The sequence below is a fragment of the Gracilinanus agilis genome, chromosome 4 (assembly GCF_016433145.1).
Source record: "Gracilinanus agilis isolate LMUSP501 chromosome 4, AgileGrace, whole genome shotgun sequence".
Taxonomy (NCBI): Eukaryota; Metazoa; Chordata; class Mammalia; order Didelphimorphia; family Didelphidae; genus Gracilinanus; species Gracilinanus agilis.
The window spans coordinates 151165106-151180222 of record NC_058133.1 but is presented as its reverse complement, the minus strand read 5'-3'; the positions used below and the strand labels follow the sequence as shown (position 1 = coordinate 151180222).

At 35.8% G+C, this 15117-nt stretch overlaps 1 protein-coding gene and 1 pseudogene across 1 annotated transcript in view; both read right to left on the bottom strand.

Annotated features, from left to right (window-relative positions):
- LYST (lysosomal trafficking regulator) overlaps positions 1-15117 on the bottom strand; it is a 260804-nt gene that overhangs the window by 32485 nt on the left and 213202 nt on the right. The window contains exon 43 of the mRNA XM_044674577.1: positions 2889-3029. Within this exon, the coding sequence (XP_044530512.1) occupies positions 2889-3029 (141 nt within the window). The remainder of the gene's footprint in view (positions 1-2888; positions 3030-15117) is intronic.
- On the bottom strand, positions 10822-11307 carry LOC123245618 (annotated as a pseudogene).

Here is a 15117-nt window from a genome sequence, read left to right as displayed (position 1 = left end):
TTTTCTTGACTTTTCTGTAGATCGGACACCTAGCCACTATCTCTCTTGGGTTTTGTGAGATTGTTTTCTGCCTACTTGTCTGACTTTTCTTTCTCAGTTTCTCTTACTAGATTTTCATCATGTTCTCTTCTCATTTTAAAGTATACTATTATCTCATCCAACTCCCATGGGTTCAATTCTTATCTCTATGAAGATGATTCTCAGATATCTAGGTTTAATCTCTTTTCTGAGCTCCAAACACACAACACTCACTGCCTATTAGAGAATTCAAATCAGATGTCTCATAGGCATCTCAAGTTCAACATATCCAAAATAGAACTCCTTATTGAAACTCCCAAACCCTCTCAACTTGAACTTCCCTATTACTGTGGAAGGCATCTCTATTCTCTCTGTCACCCAGGACACCTAAATATTATTCTCTTTTTTTAAATGAAAAAAAATTTTTTTATAAACCTTTATCTTCCATCTTGGAATCAATACTGTGTATTGGCTCCAAGGCAGAAGAGTGGCAAGGGCTAGGCAATGGGGGTTAAGTGACTTGCCCAGGATCACACAGCTGAGAAGTGTCTGAGGCCAGATTTGAACCTAGGACCTCCCATCTCTAGGCCTGGCTCTCAATCCACTGAGCTACCCAGCTGCCCTCCCCAACTAGATATTATTCTTGACTCCTCACTGTCACTCATCCTATATATTCAATTTGTTGTCAAGTGTTATCATTTCTACCATTATATCATCTCTTGCATATGCTCCCTTATGTGTCATGTCTATGCTATCACCTTAATACCAGCACTTATCACCTCTCACCCTTGTAGCTGTTCTGTCTCAGTCTTTCCCTGCTTGAATCTGTCCTCCACTCAGCTACCAAACTATTTTCCTAAAGCATAGACCTGACGATGTTATAACCTCCTTCATACACCATTAATTCCAGTGGCTCCCACTTACTTCTAGGAGCAAGTAAAAAGTCTTCTGTCTGCCATTTCAAATCCCTTACAATCTAGTTTTATCTTTCCAGACTTAAAAAAATGTCTTCCCTTCCTCCATGCACTTAAAAAACCCCAAACCTTGATATATAAATTGATTCTGAGTAGCAATTCCAAGGCAGAAGAGTAATAAGGGCTAGGAAATAGGGGTTAAGTGACTTGCTTAGGTTCACACAGCTAGGAGGTGTCTTAGATCAGATTTGAAACCAGGTCCTCCTGATTCCAGGCCTCATTCTCTATCCATTGTGCTACCTAGATGGCCCTCTTCCACATGCTTTTTTAAGATCTAGTTATATGGGTCTCTTTTAGATTCTTGAATATGATAGTCCATTGCCCAACTTTGTGCTTTCTTACAGTCCCATTTCTGGAATGCTGTGATCCTTCATGTCTATCTCTTAATTTCTGTGGCTCCTTTGAAATCTAGCTCAAATCTTAACTTATGAAGGTTGTTTTTACTGGTCCCTCCACTAACTCACTTCCTGTTCAACTGCTAGTTCCTTCCCTCTGTGATGACCCTCCACCTGCTCTGTACATTTATTGCAGGTACATTGTTATTTATACATTATCCCCCAGATTACAATGTGAGGCTACTCGAAGGCAAGCACTATTCATGCTCTTCTTTCTATCACAGGCACTTAGCACAAACTTGGAAATGTTTAATGGATGCTTGTTGACTAACTTGTTGATTTTTTTCTCTTCCTACCTATCTTGTATGAGAGAATTCTCTATGATATCTCTCCTCAGACAATGTAGGGACATTATGGCCTGAGACAGCCATTTTTGTCTTTGTATCTCCAGGATCATTATGCCTGGCACATTGTAGGTACTTAATAAATCTGTGCTGATTCTATGTAAGCAAGAGAAGTTTTCTAGCTTATAGAATGAGAAGTTAAGCTTTCTCCTTGGATTTTTAAAAAAACATTTATTTTTCTACTTTATCTATAATGATGCAAAAATCACATAAGATTTTTTAAAGTTAGCAAAAATGAAGGAAATGTCATCTGGCCAACAGAAGTGATTTTTAAAATTCTAAAACTTAATAAAAAATTTAAATCCATATAAACAATATGAAAATTAATAATTACATTTAGATTAAAATAATAACTCCTAAATATGTTCCTCATTCTCTACATAATTTCTTCTTAATACCTATTAGACCCTGATGAAATAAGTCAAATTATATAGTATTTCCTTTCCAATAAATTATGTCATAGCATTATTTACCTTATTTTTTTAAACCCTTACCTTACATCTTAGAATCAACACTGTGTATTGGTCACAAGGCATGAAAGTGGTAAGGGCTAAATAATGGGGGTTAAGTGACTTAGTCAGGATCACACAGCTAGTAAGTATATGAGGCCAGATTTAAACCCAGGACCTCCTGTCTGTAGGCCTGGCTCTCAGTTCACTGTTTTTTTTTTTAAAGATAAAAAACTTCTGCTCTCTTACCTTATTTAACTATTGAGGTCTAGAGTGGTTAATATGCCCAGACACCCACATCTACACTATCAAAATCCATGGCAATACAGATTAAAAGGTTAATTAATCCTAACTGGCCCATATTAAGAGAAAGTTTATTTTTCTTAAATTATTTTATTTTTAAAAACCTCAGAGTATATATTTCAGAATCTCTATTGATTTATCTAATATATCTGGTTAAAGTAATTTCTCTACTATCAATCATAAAGCTGAATTGAAGATCATACATGATTTAAATACCACTTTCATTAAGTATAAACCTCCATTGGATCTTAAGAATCAAAAGTGATGGTTAATAGCTTTAACAAAATATTTAAAATCTAAAACTGATTTTAAAACAAAATCATAGACTTTAATATTTGTGAAACGTGTTTAAAATGTTTTAAATAAGAACACAAAATGCCAATTTGAAATTATTTAATGCTTTACCTTCTCGGTTAACTAAGAACTCTGGTAAATAGAAAAACTCTGGAATTAGTTCTTTTACATCAGTCATGGATTCAAAAGATGAGAGACGCCAAGTTGTATTTGTAGAATGAAACGTTCTGTCTGGTATATCAAAACTTTGGTCTACAAAGGAAATCAAAGCAATTTAGTTATAAATACAGTTTCTACTAGTAGGCCATTTCTAATGAATATGGTTTCATTACTTCAAATAGTTAAAAATATATATTCCTCTAATTCAGTCATCAGTTCCATAAAAAAGGGTAATTTACTTTTCAGCATTATATATCACATCTTTGAAAATAAAATATTTTAATATAAATGGTATTTTGAGAGCCCTCTATAAATTAGTTTTTAAAAAACTCTTATCTTCTGTCTCAGATTCACTTCTAAGGCAGAAGAGTGATAAAGGCTAGAGTGATAAGGGCTAGGCAATTGAAGTTAAGTGTCTTTCCCAAGGTCACATAGCTAGGAAGTATCTGAGGCCAGACTTGAACTCACATAAATTAGCTTTAAACTTGTTAAACTGCTTTTATATAATGAAAAAATTAAGGTGAAAATGAAAAGCTACAATTAGGTGAAATCCTGATTCTTTTATTTCTATTTTGAAGTAATTGATACTGTCCACTGCTGGATACATCCATTTTAAATATTCAAACTTTATAATTTAAAATCCTAAACTGTATAGTTACATCTTTGATGCATTACTCTGGTTGTAGATAATAATAGGAATTATAGTTTGTTCTCAATCTGAGAGATCTTTTCTTGGGAAACACAAAATTTGTCATAATTTTAGTTAATATAATAATCATGGGCTGCATCTCAAAGGAGCAATGATGTTAGTGTTACATGACAAAAGGATTCCATAATTTATTAGATCCCTCAATACACTAATTTGACTTGTTAAGGCTGAATTTATTGTTCTTTATAATGAACCTAACTTTTTGAGCACAGTTAAAATGCTAGCAGTTAGTGGCCCAGTGGCTACAGTGCCAGGCCTGTAGTTAGGAAGACTCATTGTCCTGAGTTATAAATCTGGCCTTGGACACTTACTAGATGTGTGACCCTAAACAAATCACTTCACCATGTTTGCCTTGGCAAAGATACTGGAATGGTTTGCCATTTCCATAATATGAGCTAGGGAAGGAAATGGCAAGTGGCAAACCACTCCAGTATCTTTGCCAAGAAAACCCAAAATTGGGGTCACAACAACAATTAAAAAAGTGAACTAAATAGAAGTTTAAAATGTCAACATTTTACTTTTTATAAATATAAATCTACATATATGTGTAACTTTCTATAATCTACTACCCTAGCAGAATTCCTATCTACTTTGGTTACCTTTTAACAATATTCTTTTTTATTGACTTATTTAATAAGGAACAATAACTTAGAAGCTGATAAGAAAAACTCATCTTTTCCTTCAGTTATTAGGCAAAAGGCTTTAAAATATTTGAACATAAAAGCCAACATAAAATATTTTATGGGCTATTTGTTACATAGAAGAAGTATTTAATTTATTATAAGTAGTGCTAAATAATAAAATTAGTGACAGGAATTTAAAAGGAAACAAACTTTCTTTTCTAAATGTAAGGACTAATTTTCTAATAACAAGAGCTGTTTAAACACTGAATGGGCTATCTGTTTATGAGGTAATAAGTACTTCATAGGACTGTCTAACTTAGAGCTGAAAGGGACCTCAGAAATCATGTAATCTAACCATCTCCTTTTCTATAGATGAAGTTAATGAGTCTTAGAATATCAGTCTCTTTCTCTCTCCCTCTCCACCTCCCCATCCTGTCAGAAATGTTATAAATCAGTGATGGTGAACCTTTAGAGACCAAGTGCCCAAAGTACAACCCTCACGCCACATGTGAGCAACACCCCCCCCCCCATCTTACCACAGTCAGGGGAGGGAGGAAACACTCCCATTGGGCTGCCACACATGGAGAGGGGAAGGGGCACAGCCCCCTCCAGCACATATGTCATAGCTTCACCAACATGATAACAGATGATATTACCATCCTGAGTGAGAGGTTAGATGACCTCTGAGGTTTCTTTCAACTCTATGATTTTTCTTTCATTTGGGTGTATAATTAAGGACTAATGATATAATTACCTGTCAAATGCACAAATCATTTTTCATGAATGTCTAGAAACTATTTTAAACTAGTCCCCCATTAAAAAAAAACCCTGTCTTTGGGGACCGTTCATGTGCAAAAGCACTTTTGATCTCACAGTACTGGTCTCATCCACATTCAAATTCATTTTGGATGGGATTCAAGATGAATATACCTTGTCCTAAATTCTGCTTTATACTTAAAAGATGTACTTCTGGGAGAAGTGTCACAGAATTGTAATTCTAAGAATGTATATTTAATTTTGGAATCCCCCTGCACCTATATCACTTTTAAGTCAGCTTCTGGATGGAGGCCTAAATAAATAGCCCACAAAAAAGTCTTACTCCAAAATTCCATATTGTGATGTAGAGTTGATCTTGAGTTCTCAAAGGCTATGACAGTAGAATACAAGTTCTGGCAGCCTTTAAGAATTCTTCAAAAATGGCAGAATCTGTCAGAACTTGTGCTCTTCTGACAAAGCAGTAGTTGTCAAGAGGTGACCTTAGGTTGACAATGGCTTTGCAATCAGAGGACAAGTTCTGGCACAATCAACAATGTTATAAGGTTAGATGGTTGATTACTGAGTGATGAATTCTTTAGTTATCACAAATAATGAATTAGAGAAAAACACCAGATTGGCCTATGTTCTGTATAGATTCCACTTTCTTGGGGTATTGGCATGGGTGGAAAAGGGGGCAGAGGGGCTTAGAATCAAATATTATTTATAAACATTAATTTAATTTTTGGTACTCTAAATGTAAGATTCTTGTTCAACATCCAGTAACTTTATATATAACTAGAGGAAATTAACCATTAACTTAAAAAAATGATCTTCAGAAGCTTAACTGATAGAAAGCAAAAGAAGAAATAGCCTTATCCAGGAAAAAAAATCCCCTTATTTGGAATTATACTCAAGAAAAACTAGGAAAACAATTTATATTTTGATCATAATGATATAAAAGAAAATAAGTCTGAAAGATTTCAGAATTCTGATAAAAGTAGTCAACAACTATGATTTCTTTAGACTGACACAAGTATATTATTGCCTCTTGGCAGAGAGATGAGAGAGTAGAGGCTCAGAATGAGACATAAATATTTTCAGATATGGCCAGTATATTGATTTATCTTGCTTAAAAATTGTTACAAGGCAGGAGACTTCTTAGTGAGGAAGTGAATTAGTGAATTAGTGAATAGTCACAGATTTAAAAAAAGGGGGGCATGAATAAAATGTAAAAAAAAAACCCAAACAAACACAGGACTATTTTGTTACTACTTTGTTAAATATATCATACATTTAAAAATATCAATGCGACAAATCATTGTTTCACATACAATTTTCTTTTATTCTTTATAGATTAAAAGGTCTGTATTTGTTGATAATGGCTAAATTATAATGTAAAAAATAATGTTCTCCTTGCCAAGTTGAAAGACATTGTATTCAGGTCATTAATTTAGGATATAAACTAACTTACAAAACATTATGAATAAAGAGGGTTGAAGATTATGAGTATCACTGCCTCATAAAACAGTAGATTATGGTATGGTAAATAAGTTTATAGAAAGCTTGGCATGAACTCAATTAAATCAAATTATGCCAAAGGCATTTATAGAAACTGGCCAAAAAAGTCTAACAACAAATAAATGAGTAATTTATTTCAGTGTTTCTATTATCATCATATGTAATAATCTACATTTGAACTTAAATATCTCTATATCCAATATGAAATCAGAGCAAACAGAAATGTTATTTAAAAAAGATGAAGCTAGGAGAACAGCTAAAACAGACTAAGTATACTTGTAAGAAGCCTATGTTTGAGAAGAGTTCTGAAAGCACATTTTTCAGGATATTTGAATAAGGAGAAAATACCACTAAAACAGGGGAGAAAAATCAAGCATTGTATTAGAACCAGGGTAAAAAGATCTAAAAGACAACAGTAACAACTGACCTATTTTTTCCATTTCTATAACATTTTTATGTAAATGATTCATACATAATTTTGAGGGTATCTGAGGAAAAGATTTTAAAAAAGGAATGTTTTCCCAAATGATTTCTCATAGCAGATTATAGCTTCTTAGTTACACAACTGATTACAATTTCTGGAGAACACATAATTCCACTTACTGCCTCTTAATTATAAGAAAGCATTTGAGGAGATATGGCAAAAGATAGCCTTATTCCAGCTTTCTTCCTTCAACAAAATGTCTCATGTATGAGTTATAGTCACATCCTGTAGATTTTAAGACTGTTTCTTGCTAAATAAACTCTGAAGATAACCTTTTTCAATGATTTAATATCATTTGAGGCGTAAAAAATGAGACATATTCAAAGGTAAACACTGCTGTCAGAGAAGAACAAGGACTTGGAGACAAAGGACCTGGATTTGAATTACATCTGCTACACATATCTCTTTGACACTGGGAAACATTCAAATTCTCTGGGCATCAGTGTTCTTCTCTATAAAATGAAAGAACTGGATTAGATGATTTCTAAGGTCCTTTTGAGCTCTAAATCTATAATCATATGTCAAGTTGGTCAATGAGCATTTAGTAAGCACCCGTTACGTGTAAGGTATTGTGCTAAGAGCGGGGGATACAACATATGGCCCCTGCCCTTCAAGAACTCATATTCTAATTGTACACAGAGACTGATATACTGTGGTAAAATAGAATGTAATGGGCTTCTGTACCAGCAGCAATACAATGACCCAGGACAGCTCTGAGGGATTTATGGAAAAGAATGCTACCCACATTCAGAGGAAGAACTGCAAGAGAGGAAACATATAAGAAAAACAACTGCTTGAACGCATGGGTCGGGGTGGACATGATTGGGGATGTGGACTCGAATCTACCACATCAATGCAACTACCAACAATTTGGAAATTGGTCTTGATCAAGGACACATGACAAAACCAGTGGAAATGTGCATTGGCCATGGGTGGGGGGAGTGCGGGGGGTGGAGGGGAAAGTAGGAGCATGAATCATGTAACCATGTTAAAAATGAATATTAATAAATGTTTAAATTTAAAAAAAAGAACTCATATTCTAACCATGAAGATAAAATCCAAATAATTTTAAGTATAAGATATATTCAGGGTAAATGTGAGCTAATCTCTGAGGGAAGACACTAGCTGTAGGGAATGGGGAAACTAAATAAAGTATGACTTGAACTGAGTCTTGAAGGAAGTCAGAGAAGCCAGGAGACAGAGGCAGGGAGTGAAAGCATTCCAGACACTGGAGGTAACTAGTGAAAAAGGCAGATTTTGGAGATGAAGCTTCAGTTGTGAGGTATAGCAATAAAGCCAGTGTCTCTGCATTGTAGATTATATGGAAGGGAGTAAAGTGTCAGAAAACTGGAAAGCTAAGGAGGGCCAAGTTGTGAAGGGCTTTAAAAAAGTCAAATATAGCTGGCAGTGTATAGAGTGCTAGGTCTGGAGTCAGGAAGATTCCTTTTCCTGAGTTTAAATCTGGCCCCAGACATTAGCCATGTGGCCTTGGGCAAGTCATTTAACCATATCTGCCTTAGTTCCTTCACCTGGAAAATGAACTGGAAAAGGAGATGGCAAATCACTTCAGTTTCTCTACTAAGAAAACCCCGAATGGAGTCACGAAGAGTCAGACCCAACTATAATGAATGAAAACAATGACAACAACATATCTCATCCTAGAGATCACGGGAAGACAACTGAATTTCTTTGGTTGGGGATGGGGGCGACATGGTTATATCTGTGCTTTAGGGAGATCACTTTGGCAAATGAGTGAAAGACAGACCGTAGTGATGAGAACCAGGAAAGAGGGAAATCAACCAGGGCAAAATCCAAATGGAAAAGGAAATCCCTACAGATAGTGAAATCCTCTTGCTGGTTTAATTTGTTGGTGCCTTTAAGTGTTTCCATCAAGTGTCAGAATCCTACCAGGACTATTCAATGGGATCTAGGCGTGTTCTAAGAGATAGGCCCCAGACTGAGTCTGGATGATGAAGGAAGAAATACAGCTGAGCTACACTTAACAGAACTCGTTCACAAAGATTGAGAAAATGTATCAGACTGAATCCTGATCCAAAAATCCAAGGAAAAAAATCACAAAGCCATTTCTAGCCCAAGTAAGCATAGCAATTGAGAGAGGTCTTTGGACACTGGGGCCAAGTTTGGTCAGTGCACTCCATGAAGAATGTTCTAGTGTGCAGGAACTAAAAGAGGACTGAGCTATTCACTGGGGCAAGCACAGGTATCATTCTGATACATGGAGGTCCCAACTATATGCAGGCACATTGCAGGAATAGTGCCAACTGGCTGCTGTTAGTTAATAGCTAGTTCTGGGTCACAGATGCAGGATGGACTGAAAAGGGGCCCTGTGGCTTGGGGTCCCATTCCAGGGCCCTTGATTGGGTAGTAACTGTTTGTTGGGTGGGGCACAGATCCCAGGAGGGGAGTGGGATCTACAGTCTGCAGAGGAGTAATGTGGGCAGGAATACCGGACCAAAGGAGAAGCCTGCAGATCTGTTAATCTGAACCTTAAGAGTCACCAAGAGTAGCAGATAATAACTGAGTACAGCAGCAGTCTACTGGAATTTTCAATCAGGAAAAGTCAACAAAAGTTTTGCACAGTTCTCAAATTCAGGCCAGGATCTTGCAGAGCTCAGGTCAAAAGAGCAGTGATCAGGTATTGCTTTGCATCAGACCACTTTGGGTGCAATGAAGACTTGCAGGTTTTGCAGTCTGAGCTGTCTCTGGAGTTAACCTAACACTCAATACTCCAAGAAAACAGCAGATAGAAGGCTGACAGAAGGTATGCCCCATAAGTTTACCTCATTATGATAACCTTTTATAACTTTACATTGTGATAACATTTTATAACTTTATTGTGCTGCTTGAATCTCACCCAAAGCTTGTATGTGCCCAGTGCTAAAACTTGTTGAAATATCTGGAATTACCTGCTGAAACACATCTTCAGCAATCCATATTCATATCTGGAAACTACCTACATGCAGTGGTTGTATCCATTTGCTTTGCTCTTTGAACTCTATGTAATATAAAGAAATTCAGGGGATCAGGCTAACTTACCTAATAGAACACAAGATAATCCTAAAGGGAAAGAATGAACCATAAATGAAATATAGGGCTTCTAAGAACTTCTGATGAAAAGATCACAGATGAGTAGAAACTTTGAAATACAAACACAAGAGACAAAAGAACCACAAAAAGGTAGATATGAGCAAGCAACCAAAAGTGACTAAACAAAGATAAATTGTTAATTTCTAATATGAAGAGATAGTATAAATATATTTACACACACAACCACACACACACTCCTTTGAAAATGTATCATCAATGGGGGTCATGGAGCCTAATTAAATAGAAGGCTTGTGAATGGTTCTGACCTGTTTTGATGATCTTAACAGAAGATTGGGAAAGGAAGGAATAAGGAATACACTGAAGGTGGGATGGAAAAAAGGGAGAAGGTCTGGAAAAATCATTTCACATAATTAGGATAGTCAAATAAAAACTATACAACAAAGAGGAAGGAGAAGAGGAGCAAGTGACACCTCAACTTCACTCTCAACTGACTGGTAAAAAAAAGCAAGGAAGAATCTACACACATTTGGGTACAAAAATACATTTCATTTAGCAGGGAGAAAGGAAAAAAAGAAGATATGAGGGTGGTTAGATTAAGGGAGGGATTAGTTTTAAGCAAAACAAGCTAAGGAGAATAGAATTCAAAGATATTCTTTTGTGTGTGTGTGTTTAAAACACATTTTAATAGAAACACTTGAAGAATATTTAAAAAAAGTGAGAAAGCAATTAGGCCTTAATTGCCTTTTGTCCCATTGGTTTTAGTTGCCATCTTACTATTAATTCACCAGTGGTCTTGAGGCAAGTTTATGACATCTGTTCTTCTGTTGGAAGTCCTTGTGGCAATTTTAATGGTTGGATCCTTACAAGATGCTTAACCACTTTCAGTTTGTCATTCACTGAAGGAATATTCTTGTGCTCTTGTGGATTTTGTGCTTTTTCCAATCCAAGAAATTTTATGATATTCTTTTCCCACTATGGTCTTCCTTTTACACTTTTAATTCTGGTGACAATTTGTAATTTATGAGGGTGTTGAGGGTCCCCACCATATTTTTCATGTGTTTTAGGTGTAGGTTGAAACTCTTTGTTTGGTATCCTTAACTTGGTAAATTTAAGACGAATCCAATTAGTTGAGGTGAGAGATTCCAGACTTATTGTCACATTCTGTACTTTACCTGGAGGGCTCTGGATCAGTAAACACAAAATTCCAGCCATGAGATATCAATATCCATGATGTCACCTTCAAAAAGGTTTGTGTTTTCTGCTGTTGTTTGAACAAATACTCCCACTACAATGTACACCTCAGCTAACCAACCATTATAGAAATCTGTTCTGAAAGATTAGAAACCGCTCTTTGAAGGTTCATCCCACATCAGAAATGACTTAATTGGGAATAGTTAACCTCCAGGCTCCCATCACTCCTCAGGAACCTAAAGATATTCTTATAAGAGAAAAAAGAAAAGAAAAAGGCATATCATTTGACTATGGGTGAGGAAACAAGAAAAAGGGCAGGGGAACAGAAGCAGATTACATCTAACCTAGAGACTGGTACTGAACTTAATCCTATTCTTTTACCACTCTGTTTTTTATAAAGAGGGGGTGGAGAAGCAAGAATAGGAGGAAGGAAAATATAATTTAACAATCAAAACTGAATGTGAATGAGATGAATTTGTCTATAAAATTGAATAAGATAGCAGACTGGATTAGAAAACAGTACCAACAATATATGGTTTCTAAGAAACACATGTGAAACAGAAAAACTCACACAAAATTAAAATAATGGGCTATACAAAATTTATTACACTTAAGCAAAAGAAAAAAAAAGCCAAAAGTAGCAACCATAATTTCAAGCAAAGCAACAGTAAAAATAATTTTAATTAAAAGAGCTACACAAGGAAATTATTTTTTTTTGTTGAAAGGTACCAGAAACAATTAATCACAATATTAAAATGTGTAAATGGAATTATTAGCTCATTCTCATTCATTCTTTAGACTTTAGCCACCAGGAATAATGTCACCCCACCCAACTTAGAATTAAGTGGCAAGGGGGAGGTCCGTGACCCACATGATAGTAAGTGACAAATCAAAAACAAGTGACTGCCCCCTGGGCAGTCCAAAACAAAGTTGTGGCTGTCATTTGTCCACCTGAAACTGGAGGTGGACACAGGAAGTGACGAAAGCTGCTATCTTTTAAATATGATGGTAACTTCCTGTGTGGAGCTTTTGAGCTTTGAACTTGGTGTTGAAGTAGCTCCGTTGAGAGCTCAGACTGCTTCCCTTTGAATTGTCATGTGGGTAAGTTAGGCTGACTCTCTTTCTCTTCCCTTGGAGTTTCTGGAGGTTCTACCCTCAGGGAGGCCTCTCTTCTTAGAGGTGGTCTTGTGGCTAGAAGCCTTGTTTAATTAACCTCTGTGCCTCTCTGCTGGGGCCTCTGAAGCCCTATCTGGTTTGGGCCTCTGGTTCGGGCCAGAGTTTCTCTCTCTCAATTTCTCTACCTTCAACCTTCCTAATTGTAATAAACCACCATTAAAGTCATCCTGACTTGGGTCTCTTTTATTTTGAAATCAAGTTAATTGATTTCTGGTGACCAAACCTTAAATATCCAGTCCAACCATAATAATTCCCATTTTCCCCTCTTACAAACATATATGTGCATCAAGTGGCATAGTTTTTAAATTCTTAAATGAATTATGGGAAAAAACAGATAGCAAAAATGTAATAGTGGAAGATACCAAATTGCCACTCTCAGGTTTAAATAAAATACCAAAAAAAAAAAAAAAAAAGAAAAAACTTGAATGGAATTTTAGAAAAGTTGAATATGATAGGTCTCTGGAGCTTATTTGATAAGAAAGGAGTGTATTTATTTCTCAGAGACTCAAATACTTTTGCAAAAGCTGACCATGTATTATGCCTTATGTATTAAGGTATTAAAAACCTATTTTTCCCAATTATATGTCAATAATACTGACAACCTAAATTAAATTGATGGATATTTACATAAATAGAAAATACCCAGATTAACAGAACTAGGAATAGAGGCCTTAAATAGACTAAAATTCATAATGAAAATGTAAAAATTCTAAATAATTAGAGATAATACTACAGCAACATATTACAAAGATTATATAATATGACTAAGTTTCATTTATACCATGAATGTAGATCTAGTTCAGCATTTGGCAAATTATAAATTATAACAACAAAATCCTATTATTACATCAATAGACATGAAAAGGGCTTTTGATAAAATATAATACTAATTTCTGTTAAAAACATTAGAAATCATAAGAATAAATGGAGTTTTCCAAAATGTAATAAAATTTATCTATTCAAAATCAGAAGTCAGCATTACCTGTATTGAGTATAAACTAAACATTTTTCTATTAAGATCAGGGGTAAAGTAAAGGCTTCCATGATCACCATTACTATTCAATACAATGCTGTAAATAGTAATAAGACAAGAATAAGGAATCGAGGAAATAATACGCCAAGAGGAAGCAAATTTCTTATATTTTGCAGATCATATGATGTCTTAAGAAAACCTTTGAGAGTTAACTAAAAAACTAACTGAAAAAATTAAAAACCAGCAAATAGTTCAGTTAGATGGATTTTAAACCAAGTGAATATTGGATTTAAAGAACTGAAGATTTTGTTGTTGTTCAATTGTTTCAGTCATGTCCAACTTTTTGTGGCCCCATTTTGGGGTTTTCTTGGCAAAGATACTGAAGTGGTTTGCCATTTCCTTCTCCAGCTCATTTTACAGATGAAGAACTGAGGCAAATAGAGTTGTGTCTCAAGCCAGACTTTTAATTCATAAAGATAAGTCTTCCTGATTTCAGGTCTGGTGCTTTATCTCTTGCACTATTCAGTTGTCCCATAGTAAATGGCCCTGCAATGGTGTGTCCTACTCAGATAATATCTGTAGTATTGTGTATAGTCTGGGGTAATACATTATAGAAAAGACACTGATGAACAAGAGATTATCCAGAGAAGGACAACTAGAATGGCTTAAGGTTTAAGAGTCTGTGCCCATATGATAAATGGTTGAAGGAGCCAGGTCTGTTTGGTCTGGAGAAGATGAGATTCAGAGGGAGGACATAACAGCTGTTCTTCAACTATTTGAAGAGCTGTCATACTAAAGAGAGAACAAAGATTCATTCTGGCCTCAAAGGGCAGAGAACAAGGAAAAGAGAACAAAGAAGCAACTTAGGTTTGATGAAAATAAATGTTTTCTAATACTTAGCACTATAGAAGAGTAATAGATTGCTTTAGGACAGCATTGGTCAAGTATTGGCAAGCATGCAGAGCTGGCATTCCAGAAGCTGCTCCGTTCTTTTTTTTTGCATGCCCTGCCCCTCTATCCAGCTGCCTACAGGGAGCACTTCCTCCCTCTGCTCTTTGGGGTAATGCGGAGGGCTCACAGGCAGCTTGAAATTGCAGTCTGGGCAAGAAAACTTGAAAATCTTTGCCAATGTTGCTTTGGGATGTGGTATCTTAAAAATATTTGAAGGGCTATCATGTGGAATAATGATTCAATTTGATATATGGAATTGGAGGGCAGAACAAGGAGCAATGGGTTGGATTTCAAAATGATAAATTTAGGCTTCATGTTGTGAAGATAGGATTAACTCTCCCTTTGCCTACTTTTAAATTTAATCAACCAAAAGCAAGATACCCCAACTTAATGTTAAGTAGGGGAGGTTCACAAACCACTTACTAAAGTGGTTTATACCTCCAGAAGATTAACTGTCCCCCTGGGCAGTGTTAGGCAAATTTGAAGACTGCAATTAGCCGCTGTAAAGTGGAGGAAGGGACAGGAAGTAACGTAAAAAAGGTTTTTTAAAAAGGGCCTAAACTTCCTGTGAGAAAGTCTTTGTGAGGTCTTTGAGCTCTTAAAGGATCTTGGACTGGGATGGCAACATGGAGCTATGACTTGGGTAAGTGAAAAGCTGACTCCTTTTCTGGTTTCTGGAGAGATTAGTTTCTGGAGAGGCCTCCCCATATTGGAGGAGACCACGTGGGTGG